The 23,727-nt window shown below is 35.5% G+C and overlaps 2 protein-coding genes across 2 annotated transcripts in view; one reads left to right on the top strand and one right to left on the bottom strand.

Moving 5' to 3' along the window:
* Positions 1-23,727, bottom strand: part of LOC123540353 (echinoderm microtubule-associated protein-like 6) — an 84,049-nt gene that overhangs the window by 5,288 nt on the left and 55,034 nt on the right. Inside the window, exons 27-35 of the mRNA XM_053546048.1 lie at positions 15,534-15,800; positions 14,918-15,138; positions 13,710-13,867; positions 12,141-12,258; positions 10,354-10,542; positions 9,579-9,748; positions 8,372-8,534; positions 6,403-6,506; positions 5,107-5,260 (exon numbers count right to left, since the gene is read on the bottom strand). Coding sequence (XP_053402023.1) covers positions 5,107-5,260; positions 6,403-6,506; positions 8,372-8,534; positions 9,579-9,748; positions 10,354-10,542; positions 12,141-12,258; positions 13,710-13,867; positions 14,918-15,138; positions 15,534-15,800 — 1,544 coding nt within the window. The remainder of the gene's footprint in view (positions 1-5,106; positions 5,261-6,402; positions 6,507-8,371; positions 8,535-9,578; positions 9,749-10,353; positions 10,543-12,140; positions 12,259-13,709; positions 13,868-14,917; positions 15,139-15,533; positions 15,801-23,727) is intronic.
* Positions 16,940-23,727, top strand: part of LOC123540358 (uncharacterized) — a 40,607-nt gene continuing 33,819 nt past the window's right edge. The window contains exon 1 of the mRNA XM_053546052.1: positions 16,940-18,087. Coding sequence (XP_053402027.1) covers positions 17,747-18,087 — 341 coding nt within the window. The 5' untranslated portion in view covers positions 16,940-17,746. The remainder of the gene's footprint in view (positions 18,088-23,727) is intronic.

Here is a 23,727-nt window from a genome sequence, read left to right as displayed (position 1 = left end):
ACAGAAACTTTTCTTAGCACCCTACCTATAGGAGTGGTAAGCTTAATATGAAGACAACTTGCACAGAACTAGGAACTGGCTCATAATGGCTACTCTATGTATGAACTGTAAAGCTGTCTAAAGCAATTTTCTAAAGCAATTTACTAATGACTAAGATATAACAAATAGTTCTGTAATTAAAATAGTTCAAATTAAAACTTTGACTGCGATAATTCAGTCAAAGATATTAAAAAATTCTCAAATGCTAGTAAAAACAACAACTGGTTTGATGTGACTGAGTGAAAACTTGAGCTATCACTAAATGTGATTAATACCCAAAAATACTGCTTTGTCTGATGACATTTTGAAGTGGTGTGGGTGAGATAAGCCAAGTGACTCTGACCTTTATAAAACTAACAGATTAACTGCAGTAAGTAAAGAAATAAAAATGGGGTGAAGGCTGTCTGCAGCACAGTCCCTCCCCACTCTGCATCTGTCTGCTTTGAAAAATTAAGTCACACACACAAACATTTCATGATGTTCATGTGTATAAAGTTTCTTTGGAATCTATCTAAACTTGTGAGGGTCGTTCATGCCACAAATCTGAGGGGTATGGGTGCCGACAATCACAAACAAGAGGGCCAAGGTGGCCGTTGATCGCTCACCTGAGAAACACACTGTGACAGTGTAAACATGTTTGACCTAGTGGTTTCATGGAAACAAATATTCTGGCCAATTTTCATAAGATTGGACCAAAAATGTGATCTCTTGAGTTTAAACAAGTATTTTCTTAGATATGACCTAGTGACCTAGTTTTTGACCTCAGGTGACCCATATTCAAGCTTGACCTAGATTTTATCAAGGTAATCATTCTGACAAAATTTCATGAAGATCAATTGAAAAATACAGTCTCTATCACATACACAAGGTTTTCCTTTGATTTGACCTAGTGACCTACTTTTAGACCCCAGATGACCCATATTCAAACTTGACCTAGACTTCATCAAGGCAATCATTCTGACCAAATTTCATGAAAACCAATTGAAAAATACAGGCTCTATCGCATACACAAGGTTTTTCTTTGATTTGAAATAGTGACCTAGTTTTTGACCTCAGATGACCATATTTAAACATGACCTAGATTTCATCAAGGCAATCATTCTGACACAATTTTATGAAGATCAATTGAAAAATACAGCCTCTATTGCATACACAAGGTTTTTTTTTTTTATTTGACCTAGTGACCTAGTTTTTTTTAACCCAGATGGCCTATATTTGAATCTGACCTAGATTTTATCAAGGCAATCATACTGACCAAATTTCATGAAGATTAATTGAAAAATACAGCTTCTATCGCATACACAAGGTTTTTCTTTGATTTGACCTAGTGGCCTAGTTTTTGACCCCACATGACCCATGTTCGAACTTGGCCTAGACTCCATCAAGGCAATCATTCTGACTAAATTTCATTAAGATCAATTGAAAAATGCAGCCTCTATTGCATACACAACACAAGATTTTTCTATAATTTGACCTAGTGACCTAGTTTTTGACCTCAGATGACCCATATTCAAACTCGACCTAGATTTTATCAAGGCAATCATTCCGACCAAATTTCATGAAGATCAAGTGAAAAATACAGCCTCTATTGCACACACAAGGTTTTTCTTTGATTTGAACTATGACCTAGTTTTTGACCCCAGATGACCCATTTTTGAAATTGGCCTAGATTTCATCAAGGTAATCATTCTGACAAAATTCCATGAACATCAGTTGAAAAATACAGCCTCTATCGCATACACAAGGTTTTTCTTTCTTTTGACATAGTTACCTAGTTTTTGACCCTAGATGACCCATTTTCGAAATTGGCCTAGATTTTATCAAGGCAATCATTCTGACCAAACTTCATGAAGATCAATTGAAAAATACAGCCTTTATTGCATAGACATGGTTTTTCTTTGATTTGAACCTAGTGACCTAGTTTTTGCTTGGTTGTTGGATTTAACATGACACCAACACAAATATATTAGGTCACATGGTGACTTTCCAGTTTTTCATAGTGAAGAAGGGGAATCACATGATTGTATAAAGTTTCACTTGAAACAACTTAAAATTGTGGAAGCAGTTCACTCATACTAAACGGTGATGGGGGTATGGGGAATATTGTGTCTAGTAAAGTAAAAATCTCTAGACAGATGGCTGAGTTACAGACAGGAAAAAAGCCCTGTTGACCTTTGACCTTCAAGTCTGACCTTGACCTTTGAGCTAGAAATCCGGGTTTTGCACATGACATGCCATCTTATTATGGGGAAGACTTGTGCCAAGGAATATTAAAATCCCTTATATATTGCAGTTGGAAGGACAGACTGATGGATGGAAAAGCACAATCTTACAGTCCCCGAAACTGGTTTTCAACCAGTAAGGGACTAATAAATCAGGCTATCCACATCTTAAGATTATCATATGTATGAAGTTTCATTGGAATCCCTTTAAAATTGTAAAAGTGGTTTGCGCTACAATCTTTGCTTTGTTCAACCAACCACATGAACAACTGACCCTTAGCTGACTCCTGCTCATCTGCCAACAAATTCACTTTGTGAAAAAGAGTTTGTGCATTAAATAAATGTACTAACAAGAGCTGTCTCCGTAGGATGACACATGCCCCCGATGGCACTTTGAATGAATAGTTATGGCCGATGTTAGAGTTTAGGACCTTTGACCTACGGAGCTAGGTCTTGCGCGAGACACATCGTCTTACTGTGTCACACATTCATGCATAGTTATTTTAAAATCCATGCATGAATGACAAAGATATGGACCTGACATGCCTATCAATGCACTATCATGAAAAATGATCTTTAACGTCTAAGTGTGACCTTGACCTTTGAGCTACGGACCTGGGTCTTGCGTGTGACACGTCGTCTTACTGTGGTACACATTCATGCCAAGTTATTTGAAAATCCATCCATCGATGACAAAGATATGGACCGGACACGCCCATCAATGCACTATCCTTTAACATCTAAGTGTGACCTTGACCTTTGAGCTACGAACCTGGGTCTTGCGCATGACACGTCGTCTTACTGTGGTACACATTTATGCCAAGTTATTTGAAAATCCATCCATCGATGACAAAGATATGGACCGGACAGGCCCATCAATGCACTATCCTTTAACGTTTAAGTGTGACCTTGACCTTTGAGCTACGGACCTGGGTCTTGCGCACTGCACGTCGTCTTACTGTGGTACACATTCATGCCAAGTTATTTGAAAATCCATCCATGGATAACAAAGATATGGACCGGACACGCCCATCAATGCACTATCCTTTAACGTCTAAGTGTGACCTTGACCTTTGAGCTACGGACCTGGGTCTTGCGCACTGCACGTCGTCTTACTGTGGTACACATTCATGCCAAGTTATTTGAAAATCCATCCATCGATGACAAAGATATGGACCGGACACGAAAATTGCAGACAGACCGACAGACTGACAGACCGACAGACGGTTCAAAAACTATATGCCTCCCTTCGGGGGCATAAAAATTACAAACATTTACAAAATCAAAGTTACTTCTCCACTGCAATAGTTGATGTCAGTAAGTGAAACTGTGAGTTACTTTTTCAAAATAAAACAGTCATAAAAACTCTAAACACCAGAATCAAGTTTCACACCCCCAGTTTAATCTGGAATCCCTGTTGATAGACTGGTCCACTTCTTCCAATTCCTATAGTTGGCAGTGGACCAGTCCATTTAATCCGTAATCCTAAAAACATTACTACACTTGGCCTCTGTAGGACAGAATCAGACATCAACCACTTCAAAATTACAGCTACATTTTTCTGGCACTATACATACTACCTATTCTCTGCAATGGCTTACTTTGGTGCATATATATATACATGCATGAAGCAATATTAAATATAAGCTATAAATAAATCAAGGTTTAGTCTAACATTGGGGTGTACATTTATCAAACAAGCACACAATCCATAGCAATCTGATCATGCACTAGACAAGGAGTGCAACAACGTTTGTATCATATTTTTTTCACTTACCATTTCCTGTTATGAAAAGTAAGAAGAATACCACAAAATAAAGACTGAGTTCAACATGCTGACAGACATATATATTACATGGCATAAACTCCATTCAACATTCCTGTAGATAGGGTCATATTCGCAATGGTTTACTTTTGCCTATTATTGAGAAATATTTTTCTAGTTGTGAATTCAAAATATTAATAAATATTAATCTGCAAAATGTCCTAAAACACAAAACATATTTTTCTAGTTGTGAATTCAAAATATTAATAAATATTAATCTGCAAAATGTACTAAAACACAAAAATTCATGTTTCACTGATTCTTGACACTGCAAATAAAGCTGCTAACATTGAAATAACTAAATAAAACCTATGTGAAAATTATCTTATCTACATTAAAAATATAAATTTCAGTCTCATGGCAAATTTAATACAACTATCAATATTAGACAGTTTTTTCCTCTCCATAAAATATAACCAAATTCCAGGCACGAATTCTTAGGAATGCAAAAATAAGCTTAAAATTATCAAGTCAAGAAATAAAAATGTTGCAAAATATTCACTATCTACAGTTTTTGCAAACAGGTACACCAAAATAAAACTGGAAATACTAGTTTACAAATACAAGTACAGACTGACTGAAAATTTAAGTAGATATGTGTAGAATTAATTCACAGACTTAATCAAAAGTTCAGTTGAATACTTGGTAGCTTGAAATCAATCCTACTTTGACTGAATGTTCACTTTATACCTGTTGCTAAACTGGTATACTTTCGTGATTAAAAAAAAAATAGTCCGGAGTCTGCCTAAATAATACCATCATAACTGGTATGATACTGCCAACTAGGGGATCATATTACATACTGTTTATGTTAGACAAAAACCCTTGATGCCCTATGCTGGCATTATTTCAGGCATGGTCATGAAACTGCAGAGAGTCGCCAATTCACCTGACACCAGCTGGGTGCTTTTCTCGAGAAAATTAATGAGTGGCAAGTTTTTCAATAGGCCTGTCAGACATCAAGTTACTAAGTTTCAACTGTACAAGTGAATAATATGGTACGCTGCAGGTGAAACTTACGTATCTCTCAGTACATGGAAAGTCAAAAAGTTTGACAAGTCCCGAGTCATCTCCTGTAGCGAGTGCTGTTCCATGGTGTGAGAGATGGGCACAGTTAACATCAGCTTTGTCAGCATCCTTTGGCCAGATACCCACAACCTCTTGACCCAACACGCTACAAACGCATACAAATATACTGACTGATTCTGTCCCAAGTATTATGAATGCGCAATAAATTTAATCAACATAATTGAGCCGTGCCATGAGAAAACCAAAATAGTGGGTTTGCGACAAGCATGGATCCAGACCAGCCTGCGCATCCGCGCAGTCTGGCCAGGATCCATGCTGTTCGCTAACAGTTTCTCCAGTTCCGATAGGCTTTAAAAGCGAACAGCATGGATCCTGACCAGACTGCGTGGATGCGCAGGCTGGTCTGGATCCATGCTGGTCGCAAACCCACTATGTTGGTTTTCTCATGGCACGGCTCAATTTTAGTTTAGTTTATATATATCAATCAGTTTGATAGTGAAGAAGCTTGAAGCTTGTATGAATCACTATCGAGCTCTTTCCAAGGCAAAAATACAGTAGGATATGCTGCTGATTGCTGAAGACATGCTGTCTCGACTATACAGCATGCCACCTCCTTACACACTACATTTACGGTAAGGTCATGTCCCAATAAAGGCTTCAACTTGCTAACCGATTGGGATACAAGCCATCATCTTATCCCTATACCAAGACTCGTCTAAACCACACTTAAACATAACAACAATAATTCTTCTCCTAGGCGTTCCTCTTTGTTAGGGAATACTGTGAAATCATTAATATTCGTGGTGGACTAATTTTCATGGATTTCGTGGTTGAGTCAATCCACGAAATTTAATCCCAACGAATAAATAAAATTCCCATTCATTTCATTTTCAAAAGTTGAAATCCACGAATTCATATCCCCACGAAATTGCCGTTTTGACCAAAACCACGAAATTTCATGCCCACAAAATTTCATGATTTTACAGTACACATTTCATGCAGCTGTAAACACATCAAAACAACAAACATGGAGTATCCCAGAGTTACTTGTCTCTATATTCCCTGTGACTTGGAGTATCCCAGAGTTACTTGTCTCTATATTCCCTGTGACTTGGGAGTATCCCAGAGTTACTTGTCTCTATATTCCCTGTGCAATCATTTTTATACAGTAAGGTACAGGCTTACATAGTTTATTGTTAGACTCTATGTTTAAACTGAAATACGAGATTTCAAACATTTAATCTATTCTTATTCCAAAATGCAGCCATGATAATTAACATGTATTACCTGGTCCATGTCGCCCATGTAATCTTGCTGGTGATTTTCTCATCCTCAACTAAGTTACCTTCAGGCACAGCAAACACTTGATGGACATACGCTCCTGTGCTGACCTAAAACAGGGAAGAAATCTTGCCACCAGCTATGGTATATCATAATCTTGAATTTACTATTTTCTGTTTTCTGAAGGCAAATTCAATGTAAACAAGGAGCTGCGTTCAATAAACGCTTGATGCCCCCGGTGGCATCCTTGTCGATACAAAACAGCCTAAGTCCAAAACGAGGTCAAGGTCAAGGTCAAACTGAGGTCAGGTGATGTCTGAAGATGAGGAATGGTCACAGGATACATCTGCATTAGTATGAAGTCATTCTAGTTAGGGGTATTAATGACAGATGAAACGTGTCCAATTTGGTTAACCTCATACGGACAGACGAATGGACGGACAGGACAATCACTATATGCCTCCCGCATCAGTAGATGCCGGGGACATAAAAATGGGCTGTACATGTAGCACATCAAGACAACTATTACTGGGAAATGTAGCCAAAGTAACTATCATGTTAGTTTAATTTGCAACTTGAGGCAGTAAAATTTTCATCTTGAACAAGACTGTTTCACAATGTATGGAGTAAGTTTTTCATATAATAAATGTTAATAATATCTTTCACATGTTAATGCACACCCTACTAATATTTCTCTTTTCCTGCACAGCATATGTATGTACATGTCTTACACTTAGGGCTAAAAGGTGTTAGGTTTTTGCACCTTTTTTTTCACCAACTGTCAGGGAGTACTAGGTGGACTGAGTAGCTTGGTTCACTTTTTTAACCGTATTGAATGAAGCCATTATCATAAAAGAAGAAGAAGAGCTGAATTTTCATTCAAAGAAATTAACATTACACTAGGCTAGCCAGGAAAGTACATGGCAATGACACAAGCTATTTCGTGAATACCATATTCATATACATTACCTGTAAAACCGCCCAACTTCCTGGGCATGAAATTTTGTGGTTTTAGTTAAAACAGCTATTTCCTGGGGATATGAATACATTTCAGTTTTTGAAGAAATTTGCTTGTTCAAGGGGTTTAATTTTGTGCAATGACTTAACCATAAAATCCATGAAAACTAGTCCCCCATGAATAATTATGACTTCACAGCAGCCTTACCCTTATTTAACTATAATGTCTGCTTTACCCTTATTAAACTAGAAAGTCTGCCTTACCATTATTTAACTTGAGTCTGCCTTACCCTTATTAAACTAGAAAGTCTGTCTTACCCTTATTTAACTTGAACATCTTCCTTACCCTTATTTAACTAGAACGTCTGCCTTACCCTTATTTAACTAGAACGTCTACCTTACCATTATTTAACTAGAACGTCTGCCTTATCCTTATTTAACTAGAATGATTGCATTACCCTTATTTAACTAGAACATCTACCTTACCCTTATTTACGAAGAATATTAGCCTTACCCTTATTTAACTAGAACGTCTACCTTACCATTATTCAACTAGAACGTCTGCATTACCCTTATTTAACTAGAATGATTGCATTACCCTTATTTAACTCGAACATCAGCCTTACCCTTATTTAACTAGAACATCTTCCTTACCCTTATTTAACTAGAACGTCTGCCTTACCCTTTTTTAACTAGAACGTCTACCTTACCATTATTCAACTAGAACGTCTGCATTACCCTTATTTAACTAGAATGACTGCATTACCCTTATTTAACTAGAACATCAGCCTTACCCTTATTTACGAAGAATATCAGCCTTACCCTTATTTAACAAGAATGTCTGCCTTATCCTTATCTATCTGGAATGTCTGCCTTACCCTTATTTAACTAGAATGTCTGCCTTACCCTTATTTAACGAGAACATCAGCCTTACCCTTATTTATGTAAAATATCTATCTTACCCTTACTTAACTTTAACATCTGCCTTACCCTTATTTAACAAGAATGTCAGCCTTACCCTTATATACTGACTATCAGCAGAGAAGTCTAGCTGGATAACAAAACTTGGAATTCCTTTACAATATCCTGACCTCTGTAGTGTCGGCCCCTTACTGATGTCATAGAAATCTACACAGCAATCTTCTGATCCCACTGCCAGATATTTACCATCTGGGCTAAATCTGAAAAGGTAAGTAACTGTTTCAGCATAATTCTGCATTTTGGATCATACAAAATTACTCAAGTGTTTAAGGGCCTTGTAAAAATTATCAAAAGTACTGCCTACTGGTGCTAATGCTAATCTGTAAGTGTTTCATATTAAGCAACATGCAAAATGCTATGGTTCTTGATTTATGCATATGTTTACTGATGAAAAATAAAATTAATATAAAAAGTTGCAAAGCAATAGTTCTAACACTAAAAAAGGAAAGATAACAGAAAAAAATATCTTAACAATGTATTTTATCTTTTTATTTTGTTGGGTTTAATGTCACACCAGCACAATTATATGTCATATCACGACTTTCCAGCTTTAATGGTGGAGGAAGACCCCCGATGCCCCTCCACGCATTATTCCATCATGAGCGGGCACCTGGGTAGAACCACCATCCTTCTGCAAGCCAGCTGGATGACTTCCTCACATGAAGAATTCAATGCCTCGAGTAAGGCTTGAACCCACATCAATGAAGGGCAAGTGATTTGAAGTCAGCGACCTTAACCTCTCCGCTGCAGAGGCCCCCCGTATCTTAATGTTGAGACATGAAATAACTATTTGTACAAAAAAAGCCATAATTCTTATTCTTTCAAATGCATCAGTAAGTAATGATTCTTCGCCCTACCCACTTAATGGTGACAAACAAATATTCAAAGTTTCAAAGCTACAGCTCACAAAAAAGGACATAAATAAAATTCTTCACCAATACCAATACTGACCATAAAATGATGACTTGGACTTTTTATGGAAGACCTAGAAACAACAGTTAGTAGCATACCAAACACTTCCTTTGAAACATTTTGTATTTGTTAACTGAAAAGATGTATTTTACATGTTGCTACTTTTTCTGTAACAAGAGAAATTTGTTTAAATTAAATGAAACAAAAAACAATGTGCATGCGTAACAATAGGAATTCTAACAAATGCTTTCAAAGGTCTGCAAAACAGCAAGGGAATTCTTTTCTTTTTAAATTCAGAAATTTTTTTGGCAGGTCATCTTTTTAAATATTACCTAATATCATTGATAGATCCAGCCCTATCTCTGCGACGTCCCCAAACTTTGAGTCCCTTGGCCATCAGTACGAGGAATTCTCCATTCTTGAGCCCTACAGCAATCATTTCACCATCTGGACTGAAGCCCACTGATACTGCCTGACCCACAGACAGCTTAGCAACCAATGCCTGAAAATTATACATAAAGTAACACAGTGATCTTTGACATCACTATGGAGCAAAATGCTTGAGTTGTCTTGAGTTTCCAGCCAAAGAAATTAACGTTTGGGGATCAAATGAATGGCTCAAGTGCACAGTGTTTCACTGTATAGCACTACCATATCTGAACTGCTACTTCATGTATATAAAGAATAAAAAAATATATAGCAGAAGTGTATTTTTAATAGTTTAAACACTCAAAATTGGTTATTCACCTCACAAAATAATTCATACAGACTTAATCCTAAAATAATTTTACTGCCTATTTAACCATTTTTCATGACGGTATCAGTATAAATTCGGTTCTGCTATATATAATTCCTTTTTAAAATGTGTAATAAAAAAAATATAATTTTCTTCATTATCAGCATTTGGAGAAACTAACTTAGCAAGAAGAGCTGTGCTAATCTTACAAAAAGTCTGAAGAAATATTTTTTAAGCAGTTCAATAACTTTTGAAAGAAAATGAGATTTTTACATACATTTACTCCAAAGCAATTTCAAAATATCTCCTACTTTTTGGGAATTTTTGTTTTCCACTTATACTTGTATACAGAAAACTGAAGTAAAACTTACCTTACTTGGAATATCCCATATTCTTACAGTACCATCATAGCTTGCAGTGATAAACTGAGGCAGAGTTGGGTGTCGGTCCAAACCCCAGACTTCACCCTCAGCATGGCCACCAACCAGAACCTGTAGAACTCCATTCTTCTCTCCAATCTCAATAACATCATTGTCTTTGGTCCCCACCAAAATTTTACCCTAAATTAAATTCACTTGGTAAGTCATGAACATCAATAATATCTTTTGAGTGTGTTTTATGCTATCCATATTTCAGGGTTGAATGTGGTGGAAATGCAGTGAAAAACTGGCAAGACCAGAAACTCACTATTTCTAAAACTGTATTTGGGTCACAGTATATGACCAACTAGTGAAAAATTGAGGTCTACTAACAACAATAATAAGACTTCCATTTTTCATTTTGGTTTAAAATCACATTGACACAATTATAGGTCAAACTGCGACTTTCCAGCTTTTCATGGTGGAAGGAAGACATAAGCAAGTCAGCTGGATGGCTTCCTCACATGAAAGAATTCTACACACGAAGCCAGGTTGCAAACCAACAGCTGCTTGGAGCAACTGACCTTAAACATAGATGCCCTTTTTTATTATATTCATTTGCACAACTACTGACAGTGAAACTTAGCAAAAATCAATTTCTTGCAAAAAGTAGCTAATATTATCATACAATGCACATATTCAATCAAGAAATGCTTATGAAATATTTCAGAAAGGTCTAGAATACTCTCTAATAAGTTAATGTTCTATTCACATATTTTTTTTATTGTCAAAAACAGCTATTTCATCAGAACTCAAACTCTTGCATTTCACATTTTTAAATACTAATTTTTCATCAGTTTTCTGAACAAGAGTTGTCCGTAAGACAGCGCACTCGACTTTTCTCAGTGCTTGACTCTGAATTAGAGCTTTGCCAGTAAAAAAATTTCTAAGTTAAAAAGGGACATAACTCTTGCAAAATTCAGATCAGAGTTATAGGAATTGTGTCTCCTGGTGTAGACTTTGATAGTTAATAAATGTTTTGAGTTTCAAGTAAAAAGCTTTAACAGTAACAGAGATATTTGACTTTTAACAAAAAATTCTAAGTTAAAAAGGGGCATAATTCTGTCAAAATTCAAACCAGAGTTATGGATATTGTTTCTCCTGGTGTAGACTTTGATGGTAAATAAGTATTTTAAGTTTCAAGTCAAAAGCTTCGATAGTAACAGAGATATTTGACTTTATCAAAAACTTTAACCAAAAATTCTAAGTTAAAAAGGGGCATAATCCTGTCAAAATTCAAACCAGAGTTATGGGATTTGTGTCTCTTGGTGCAGACTTTGATTGTATATAACTATTTTGAGTTTCAAATCAAAGGCTTTAATAGTAACAGAGATATTTGACTTTATCAAAAACTTTAACCAAACATTCTAAGTTAAAAAGGGGCATAATTCTGTCAAAATTCAAACCAGAGTTATGGGAATTGTGTCTCTTGGTGCAGACTTTGATTGTAACCGAGATATTTGACTTTATCAAAATTTAAAAAAAAAAAATCTAAGCTAAAAAGGGGCATAATTCTGTCAAAATTCTAAACAGAGTTATGGGGATTGTTTCTAATGGTGTAGACTTTGATAGTAAATAACTATTTTAAGTTTCAAGTCAATAGCTTTGATAGTAACAGAGATATTTGACTTTATCAAAAACTTTAACCAACGGCGATGCTGATGCCGACGCCGGGGCAAATGCAATAGCTCTACATTTTTTTCAAAAAGTCAAACTAAAAATAGAAAGGAAACACTTACCTTAATTCTACAGACAGACTTGACAACATCAGCTTTAGAGCCATGATCATGTAATGGGAATGCTCTACATCTCTTCATCTCCTGATCCCACAGTTTAACTGGACCATTCTCCTTTGATCTGTTTGTGTACAAAAATGTACAAACGATCAATATAGATCAAATCACATTATAATTTATGATGATAGCAAAAATGAACATAGCTGCAGAGGTGGTAGAATAAATAATATAGTCATCACTACATGATGATGATGACGATGATGATAATCATCTAAATACATATTACTAAAACTGATGTTGCTGATTTTTTAAAATAGAAATGCAAAAAAAAAAGGAAAGGAAAAGAATGAAAGCAATCTTATGAAAATTTACATAAGTTCAACAAGAGCACCGCCTTGCGGGTGCTGACGCTCATCTGATTTTTTTTGTGTAATAGAAATATTGTCCTACCCATGATTTTCTAAGTCTAAAAAGGGCCATCATTCTTGCAAAAAGCAGGTTAGAGTTATGTTTCTTGATGTTCAATGTCCACTTATGATGGTGAAAAACTGTTGCAAGTTTTAAAGCAATAGCTTTGATAGTTTATGAGAAAAGTTGACTTAAACATAATACTCAACCAAGAAAATTATTTTCTAAGTCCAAAAAGGGCAATAATTATTGCAAAAAGCAGGATGGAGTTATGTTGCTTGCTGTACAGGGTCAGCTTATGATGGTCAACAAGTGTTGCAAGTTTCAAAGCAATAGCTTTGATAGTTTAAGAGAAAAAGTTGACCTAAACATAAAACTTAACCAAGAAATCTGATATTTTCTAAGTCCAAAAGGGGCCATAAATCTTGCAAAAAGCAGGATGGAGTTATGTTTCTTGCTGTACAGGGTCAACTTATGATGGTGAACAAGTGTTGCAAGTTTTAAAGCAATAGCTTTGATAGTTTAGGATAAAAGCTGACCTAAACATAAAACTTAACCAAGAAAACTGATTTTCTAAGTCCAAAAGGGGCCATAAATCTTGCAAAAAAAAGATGGAGTTATGTTTCTTGATGTACAGGGTCTGCTTATGATGGTGAACAAGTATTCCAAGTTTCAAAGCAATAGCTTTGATAGTTTAGGAGAAAAGTTGACCTAAACATAAAACTTAACCAAGAAATCTGATATTTTCTAAGTACAAAAGGGGCCATAAGTCTTGCAAAAAGCAAGATGGAGTTATGTTTCTTGCTATACAGGGTCAGCTTATGATGGTGAACAAGTATTCCAAGTTTCAAAGCAATAGCTTTGATAGTTTAGGAGAAAAGGTGACCTAAACATAAAACTTAACCAGGCAACGCCGACGCAGACGCCGACGCCGACAACCGCTCAAGTGATGACAATAACTCATCATTTTTTTTCAAAAAATCAGATGAGCTAAAAAGACTATACCGGTAATCAAAAAAAATAATTTTGAAGATAAACAGGAACCACTGCGGGGATGGGGGTAAGCAATACTTGTAAAACTATGATGTGATACAAAAAAGGTAACACTGAAGAAAACAACTACGGACCTTTATGAAGTCAGGAATGAATATTTATTTTACTTACGGCATTTCTTTTCCTCCTGTCACAATAAGACCGTCTCTGAGCGTAGTGAACATTGTGAACACGGGACCATTGTGAGCCTTCTGTACCAGTCTAAGAAGTGTGTTATCTTTCCACACATATACATCTCCACTCATTGCACCAGTATATGTAACATTGTTCTGAAATAACAACATTACAGTAAGACCTTGGATAAAAGTACCCGTGAAGACTAAAATCCTCCAAATAAGGTATATTTTATTCCAGCAAGATCAATTTCTGTTTAAAGTTTAAATGTGTTTCCTTTGATGGAACTTCATACAGCTCTTGCTGTCAAATTCAATAAAATGTTTTGTTCCCAAGGCAAGACATTCAAGAGGTCATTACACTCTGGTTTACAAAATTCGGTTACTTAAGTCCCACTGTCATGTAGGTACATGCATTGTGACACAACCTTAAAACTTTTTTATATGAACAATAAACTGACATTAGTTGATCATTTTGTCCTTTCAGAGATTTACAGTTTCAAAAGTATGAATAGAAAACAAAACTGTTAACACAAGATATGAACCATCATGTGAGTAATTTCTTATTGGGTTTTACATACTGTGAAATCATTAATATTCGTGGGGGACTAATTTTCGTGTATTTCGTGGTTGAGTCAATCCATGAAATTTTATCCCAATGAACAAGTAAAATTCCCATTCATTTTATGTTCAAAAGTTGAAATCCACAAATTCATATCCACACGAAATTGCCGTTTTGACCAAAAACCACGAAATTTCATGCCCACGAAATTAAATGATTTTACAGTACACACTTAATTTTGCATGTGTTTCATATTCAGTAGAAAACTACTAAACTTTTTATTCATTTCTTAACCTTTAGCCTGCTGGTGGCAAGTGATTTTTGCCTTCACTGTTTACTGTTCAGTCAGTAAAATTTCAATAACACCCTCTTGAATAATAAGTGGTACATCCCAAAGTGAATGATGGACCAGTCCATTTTAGAATTTTAGAAAGGTAAAGGTTAAATAAGTCATTGTTTCCAGAGTCCAAACATCTATTAAACCAACACGTTTTTGTTTGTTGTTGTACAGAGGTAGCACAGTACTATCCTTTTAAAATTTTCAGTCTACATTGATTTCAAAGAAAACAGGAATCAAAATGTAAATTGTTACGGTAAATACCTATTCAATGAATTCTCTGAAGATTAAATCACAAGATACTTACTGCACCAAATCCGACCGACAGCATTGTTTGTAATTTCTTTATCTCAGTTCCCGTTCCAGCATCAGTGAGTATAGCACGTTTGCCAACAAGCTGGTTGCCAGCCACTGTCCAAAACTTGACATGTTTCACACCAACAGTAACAAACTGGCTATCCGAGTCTGGACGGAACTCTGCACGGAATATTCTTTGGCTGTGAGCTGCAACAGTAGCTAGGCAAGCACCTGCGAACATAAGAACACTCCAAATATCATATTCTAGCAAGTGTATACTATGATAACAACATTTCAAACTTGAGACTGAAAATCTTTTCTGCCTAATATTAAAACAGGCGACTACTGAAAAGGACTGAGTCTAAAGTCATATCTTAGAACAAAGGAAATAAAGCCCATTTTAGATTTTTTTTTAATCCTGGGGTAAATTTTGGTGACAAAATCATTCTGAGCTCTCATTCAAAAGTTTTACAGACCATGCCCATATTTATCTTTCCAAATTATATGAGTGTCATAAGCACAGATTAACAAAAGTAAATAATCTAGTTTGTGTACTGAAGGCAGCTGTGATGCCACTGGAGCATGAGCCAACAGCTTTGGGGTTTTCTAAACTACTTGGTACTTACCTTCCTGCCATCTCCAAACTGTCACATTATTTTCCAGACCCACTGTGACCACGTATTTTCCTGTGCATGAGAAATCCACTGCACACACACCCTTAGTGTGCTCTCCCCTTAGAATGGATAACGTTTCTTTGGTGAGAGTATTCCAGATATGTACACTTGGCGGATTGCCAATTTGTCCAGTCGCTACGATACTTTTAAACTTTGGATGTTGGTTGATGGCAAGACAAATGATGTCATCAGTATGTTTCAAATAGAATGATTGACTTCCTGTTGAAAAAATAGAATAAAACAAATATCAGTCACATACTGTTTGCAAAGCTGGAAGTGCAGGACTCGAATGAGCCAAAAATCCCAACAAACTTCTTTATCTTATAATGAAATAAAACTAAAATTTTATCAGTTTTTTGACATTCTACAGTGTTTCATTACTGTTTTTCTATTCAACTATAATATTCAAACAACTAAATATAATCCCAACGGTATTATCCTGGCTGTAAATATGAAATAAGTGAATACTTTAACATCTAGCTAATAAGCATGCATTTAAAATATATATCATAAATTGACTAAACATACTACGGAATACAAAACAGCTAAATGGCTAAATTTTTTTGCTAAAACTGATCATGGTCGCACATGTAACCTATTAATGGTACTAAACCCAAAACAAACACACATATCATTTATATAATGACATCTGACAGTTCTCATGCCACTTGAATGTGCTTAAAAAAAGTAACAAGAGCGATGTGAAAATTGTATAAAACATGCCCCCAGAAATTGCTGGATTGAATAAAATCATAAAATCCACAAAAAACATGACATGAAAGTCATGATAATACATGTCTACTTAATAATGATGCCGCATACCAAGTTCGATGAATATGTATAAAGTGGTTCATGAGAATAAGTTGTTTCAAGGTATTTCTAGTTTTAGCTCTAGAAGACCCTTAAGACAGTCAAGTGCATCGGTTTGAAAAAAATTGGGCCAGGACCTTACCATGATTCTATTGACCAAGTTTGACGAAAATCCATCAAGAATATCATAGAAGTCATTTAAATGCTTTACTATTTTCAGCCTTAGTGGCCCCTAAAATGGGTCAAGTTAACCATTTGACCTTACCAGGAAGCTATATATTAAGTTTGGAGTCATTCTGGCCAGCAGTTTCAGAGTAGATGTTTACAGTATATAAATTATGGACAACGGACGATGGATGCTTAACAATTATCCACCTATACTACTAGTTCACCCTGAACTGGTTCTGGTGAGCCAAAAGGGGGCATAATTTAAAGAGTATTCTAACACAACCAGCGAATAACCTACATACATGTAGAGCAAAATCTATCTCGGGTTATTCTGCAATAAACCACTTGCGTGCAATGACGTCATCTGATCCAGGTGCGTAGCACGGTCGTAAAAAGTAGTTACCATTTTTTCTAACACTGTTGATACTAGTATGCCGTGTTAGAATCGAAATAACAAGTTCCTAAGTGTGATTTATCATAGAATAACCCTAGTTTTTCGTTCTTATGCGAAATAATATATCACTCAGGCCTACGGCCTTCGTGATATATTCTTACGTTATAATAAGAACTCAAAAACCACACTTGGGAACTATTATTTCTTAAATATTCTGATATGTTAGTCCCTACAACTTGTGCAAGTCCACTTCATATTGATGACACATACCAACGAAGTTTCATTTGAATTGAATGGAAACTATAGCAAAGTTCAGTTAACAAGAAAGTGTGATACATGGATGGGGTTGTCGGGGGCAGGGAGTGCATAATATATCCAGATACATTTGAAGTAAAAATGCAAAGATTGGGGGGCATGCAGAGAAGATAATTGAGCTTTTAATGTATTGTGGCACATAGCCATTCTATCCACTTAATTTTTATTACATTACTTCTTTATTATAAATACAAATACAACTACAGTCACTGTGATGTGAGACTGCAGTCACTGATATCACTCTAGATTTATCTCCAACACATTTATAAATCATTGTCATGTCCTTAAAATCTTTATCTGTGAAAGATATGGTCTGTCATATAGACCAAAGTCTGTTTTCAATCAGCTAAGATATACCCGTACATGTATAACAAAGGTTAATACGCTCAGGTTTTATTGAATTGCCTCAAATTTCAATTCCCTATAACTTTTTTTACAGTGAAAAGGAAATTAAATTGATAACTGTTAAGTAGATAAAATGGCGGCTAAGGTTAGTGACACTGTATCAGATGAAATAATAGACGTCAAATGTTGTGTATGTATATGGAAAAATATAACGCGACAAGCTGAAAAATACTGTGTAGAATGTCAGGACTATTACTGTATACCATGTACAGACATGCACAAAACTTTTCCGGCATTGAGAGCACACAAATTGCTGGATAAAGCTGATTTCACTACACAAAGTCATGGTTTACAGTCATCATTACCATGTTTCCCAACAGAGAGATGCTCGATTCATAAAGCGAAACTTTTGGATATGTTCTGTAAGAACCATGATGAGGTTGTCTGTGCCACTTGTGTTGCTATAAATCACAGGTAAATACTTTTAGATTTAGCTATAAATCACAGATAAATACTTTCAGATTTAGCTATCAATCACAGGTAAATACTTTCAGATTTAGCTATAAATCACAGATAAATACTTTCAGATTTAGCTATCAATCACAGGTAAATACTTTTAGATTTAGCTATCAATCACAGGTAAATACTTCTAGATTTAGCTATAAATCTCAGGTAACTATTTTAAGATTTAGCTATAAATCACATGTAAATACTTTTAGATTTACCGTAGCTATCAATCACAGGTAAATACTTTTATATTTAGCTATAAATCATAGGTAAACACTTAGATTTAGCTATAAATCACAGGTAATACTTTTTGACTTAGCTATAAATCACAGGTATTAGGTAATACTTTTAGATTTAACTATAAATCACAGGTAATACTTTTAGATTTAGCTATAAATCAAAGGTATTAGGTAATACTTTTAGATTTAGCTATAAATCACAGATAATACTTTTAGATTTAGTAGTTGCATACTGCCAAGTAAAATTCTTTTGTGACAGATTAATTTATAATTCAGAATAAATGAATGAGATAAACTTAACAACAATTCAACAACAAAACAATCATGCATCCACTGGGAGTATTAAAAACATGGACAGACAAAATGTCAACACAGCATTTCATCAACACGACAAGACACAGACTCATCAAAATATCAAAAGATAATGCATCAAAATCTCATGTTGACCAAATATCAAGGTCTGATTGATATTGTTGAATGACAACCTAACTGCATTTAATTAATATATCAGATCAAGGTAATGTTTTTGTGGCAACACAGGATTTTAACAAGAGGGTCATGATGACCCTGAATCGCTCACCTGAGTATATTGAACCACATGTTTCAAATGGCAAACTGATGCTAAAATATTAGAAAGTAGATCAGCAGGTCACATTTATGGTCACTGAAAGACAGTTTAAAGATTGGTGTGCAAAACTGTACATGTCATCCAAATTTCAAGGCTGGATCTTAAACTACAGTGGTCACAAGCAAATGTTTACGCACTGACACACGGACGACATAGACCTACAGACCTAGTTTTTGACCGCAGTTGACCCAGTTTCGAACTTGACCTAGATATCATCAAGATAAATATTCAGACCAACTTTCATACAGATCCCATGATAAATATCGCCTCTTGAGAGGTCACAAGGTTTTTCTATTATTTGACATAATGACCTAGTTTTTGATGGCACGTGACCCAGTTTTGATATTTTCATGAAGATTCATTGAAAAGTATGGCCCCTAGAGAGGTCACAAAGTTTCTCTATTTTTAGACCTACTGGCCTAGTTTTTGACCACACGTGACCCAGTTTCGAACTTGACCTAGATATCATCAAGATGAACATTCTGACCAATTTTCATGAAGATCCATTAAAAAATATGGCCTCTAGGGAGGTCACAAGGACTTTCTATTTTTAGACCTACTGATCTAGTTTTGGACCGCAGATGACCCAGTTTCGAACTTGCCCTAGATATCATCAAGGTGGACATTCTGACCAATTTTCATGAAGATCCATTGAAAAATATGGCCTCTAGGGAGGTCACAAGGATTTTCTGTTTTTAGACCTATTGACCTGGTTTTGGACAGCACATGACCCAGTTTCAAACTTGACCTAGATATCATCAAGATGAACATTCTGACCAACTTTCATAAAGATCCCATGAAAAATGTGACCTCTAGAGTGGTCACAAACAAAAGTTTACTCATGCACGGACGCATGACGGACGCTGCGCGATCACAAAAGCTTTGTGACAGGTATGCTAAAAAGAAAAAGGAACAACCAGAAACCAAAGTTATCATAGATATTACTCAAAACTTTGAGGAACTGAGTTTTAAGATGGCACTGTTAAAAGTATACATGATTATAATTAAAGCAATCCTAAAAACCAAATAGCATGGAAAATGAAATTGATATTTTGACCCTTATATCATTTTGAATCTTTTATTGACTAGACATCTTTACATTGTCTTTTCAATACTATGTGGGTGGTTTTTTCTATGTTTGGTCATGTCAGTTATTTATCATATCTGTCTAGTGTCTGCACAATATTCTGTCTGTTGATGTTTTGTTTTGCTTCCAAACACATCATTCTGATCCCTGGGCACGCAAATTAACAGTTCACAGATCAGTCGTGTTTTTGCAGGAATAGTATAAATCAGTAATAAATTGTGATATTTTTACATTTCCAAATCATAGTGAACTTATATGCAATTCTGATCTTGTACTAATTTTACATCAACGCTTGCAAAATTTAAGCTTTGCGAAAATATCGGACTACATAATATTTGAATTAAAATCTGTTGTTACTTTTCTTTTTTGTTTTGTTTGTTTGTTTTGGGTTTAACGCCATTTTTCAACAGTATTTCAGTCATGTAACGGCGGGCAGTTAACCTAACCAGTGTTCCTGGATTCTGTACCAGTACAAACCTGTTCTCCGCAAGTAACTGCCAACTTCCCCACATGAATGATCAGAGGTGGAGGACTAATGATTTCAGACACAATGTCGTTTATCAAATAGTCACGGAGAACATAAGCCCTGCCCAAGGATCGAACTCGCGACCCCGCGATCCGTAGACCAACGCTCTTACCTACTGAGCTAAGCGGGCGGGCTATTGTTACTTTTCTAGTTGACCAATAATTTAATGTACGAAGATAAATGAAAATTTTTTTTTTAAAAATGTATAAAATATAGGAAATCATTTACATAATAATATAATTGGTAGATGGCCAGAATATGTGAGTTCAAAGGATTAGTGATTCATCTCTTTTATTCAGAACATGCCAGGATATACATTCCATTCCTGAGGAAGTTGACAATCTATACAGAAAATCAACTTCTGATCAAACCAAGAAACAACTCCTTGCAGCAAAGAAGGATGTAGATGACATAAAGAAAGAAAAACAACAACTCCTCTGTGACCTAAAGAAACAAAAGCAGGAAGCAACTGATTCTATCACAAACTACAGAAAAGAACTGGAGGCTGAGCTCAAGAGACTTGAAACTGAATCACTCAAAGAAGTTGATGCACAGTATAGTAGTATAGTAAGGGATCTGCAGTTTGAGATCAAGGAAGCAGAGCAACATATTGGTGACCTGGAGCAGACTGCTGCCAAGCTTCAAAAGTCTGATGGAAATAAAGCCCAAGAATTTGTATGCATCAAATCTGCTCAGAAGAAAATTGTTAATGCTAAAAGTTCAGCTAGCTCCATTAAAAAACAAACGAAAGTGAAAGTAAATTTTTCTTTTGATATGAAAATCAAAAACTACCTTACACAAATAAAGTCATTAGGACAGGTGTCTGCTGCAGTAGCAACTTACAAGCCAAGAACAACATCATACAAAATGAAACAGCAGAGAAAGATTGATATTAAGCTTAAAGAAGACAAATATACATGTTATATATATGGATCCTGTTTTACTGAGGATGGCTCCTTGCTGCTTGCTGATAACTATAATGGTAAGTTGAAACGTCTGGATGTCTCTACAGATACCATCATAGATTATCTAGACCTGGAGACACAACCTATTGCTGTATGTCTAACCAGTAAACAAGAAGCTGCAGTAAGTCTTCACAACACCATACAGTTTGTATCACTAGCAGACAAGATGGCAACAACAAGGAAGCTGAACATGGATCATTACTGTCGTGGTTTGGCCTTCAATGATGGAAAATTGTTCATATCTGATGTAGACAAAACAGTTTATATTCATGATATAAGTGGCACCATGTTACATAAAATTACAACTGACAAATCAGGCAATCCAATTTTCAGCTGCAGTCAATATATAAGTGTGAGTACAAACAGAGACCGTGTGTATGTGACTGATTTCAACAAAGGTGTGATAACTCTAGACATACAGGGAATTTATCTATCAACATTTACTGATCCTAATTTAGTTAAGCCTCAGGGAGTATGTACAGATAAGAGAGGAAACATACTGGTCTGTGGGTATGCATCATTAAATATTGTCCAGATAAGTGAGGATTCAAAAACAAAGTTAGGCATCATCAAAACAGAACAAGGGCCATCATCAGTCTGCTTTGATCCTCACCAGAACAAACTAGCTGTAACTCATCTATCCAGCAATACTATAAAAGTCTGTGAACTGGAGTAAGATACATTTACAGCTGCTGATATCACAACTAGAAACACTGAATGATCACTTACTTACTTTTGTCTGAAGTCATACCAACACAATCATACATGTGATAAGTTCAGAATCCCAAAACTGGAGGTTGCTGGAGCTGAGGTCTCAAAACTGGAGTTTTTTTATTGACATAAATCAAGCGTGCGAACAAACAACTTATGGACAAAATCCAAAGTGATACAATATTGTATTTTAACAACTTTTAACAAGTAGCACATTAACTTTTCAAATTTTTAACATTGGTAGACCTTGAAATGAATGACAAATTTAAAGTATCCCTTAGTGAAAATTAGAGAATTTGATTTTTAGGATTTTTTTTCTAAGTTGCTGGTTGTTGACAATCCTTGCAAAAATAGAATACATGTAACTCCTAATTTATCGTATTTACGGTTTACAGTTTCACCACAATTACAACTTTATTGTCCAAAAAGTATTGTGTGTGTTTGGTTTGAAAAATCGGGTTGCAAAAATATGTGACATTTGATTGGTTTTGGTACTTTATATAAATGTTGATGTATTTATACGTTCTGAGCTGTTTTTACATACAAAATATGCAATATTACTGCAGAATAGTACATATAATTTTTACTGAGGTGCAGACGACAGACATGTACCAACAAGAAACGCGGCAATGCCACGAAACCAGGTTTTCAACACTTTTCATAAGAATAAACAAGAGTGTCAGAATGTCACAATATACGCCCATCACAGCAAATTTCTTTACTCTAGCACCTGTATTTGCAGATGTAATTTTAATTTTGTGGTTGTTTAGTAATCATTGTAATTCTTTTGTTTTTCTAAGTCCACAAAAAAACTCCTTACCAGGTAGAGATACCTTAAAATACACCTAAAATTAGAAAGTAACAACTATGTTGTACCACAGAAAAGTGGTCTTGGTTTTTCCCTACGGTCAATTATAAAAAAGTTACAATATAAGTTATTTATAGTAACAACTAAGGGAAGTTAATCTTAAAAAAAAAAAAAAAATAAAAAAAAAATTGTAAGTCCACACAGAAATCCTTACCAGGTAGAGATTGGTCAAAATACACCTCAAAATTGGATGTAACATGCATGTTGTACTACAGAAAAGTGGTCTAGTAATGAAAAAGTTACAATATAAGCTATTTATAGTAACAACAAAGGGAAGTAATTCTAAAGAAGGGAACTGCGCAAGACACTTCGTCTCATGATGGTGTATAATTGTGCCAAGTTACATCAAAATCCCTCTATGCATGAAGAAGATATGCTCCGGACAAAGTTTTCATTCTTGTATCCTTTGACCTCTAAGTGTGACCTTGACCTTAGACCTAGGGACCTGGTTCTTGCGCATGACACTCCGTCTCATGATGGTGAACAATTGTGCCAACTTTCATCAAAATCCCTCCATGCATGTAGAAGATAAGCTAACCTAAACCCTAACCTAACCCTTACCCTATTTTTAGTAACAATGACC

The sequence above is a fragment of the Mercenaria mercenaria genome, chromosome 1 (assembly GCF_021730395.1).
Source record: "Mercenaria mercenaria strain notata chromosome 1, MADL_Memer_1, whole genome shotgun sequence".
Taxonomy (NCBI): domain Eukaryota; kingdom Metazoa; phylum Mollusca; class Bivalvia; order Venerida; family Veneridae; genus Mercenaria; species Mercenaria mercenaria.
This window is presented reverse-complemented; position numbering and strand designations above follow the sequence as displayed.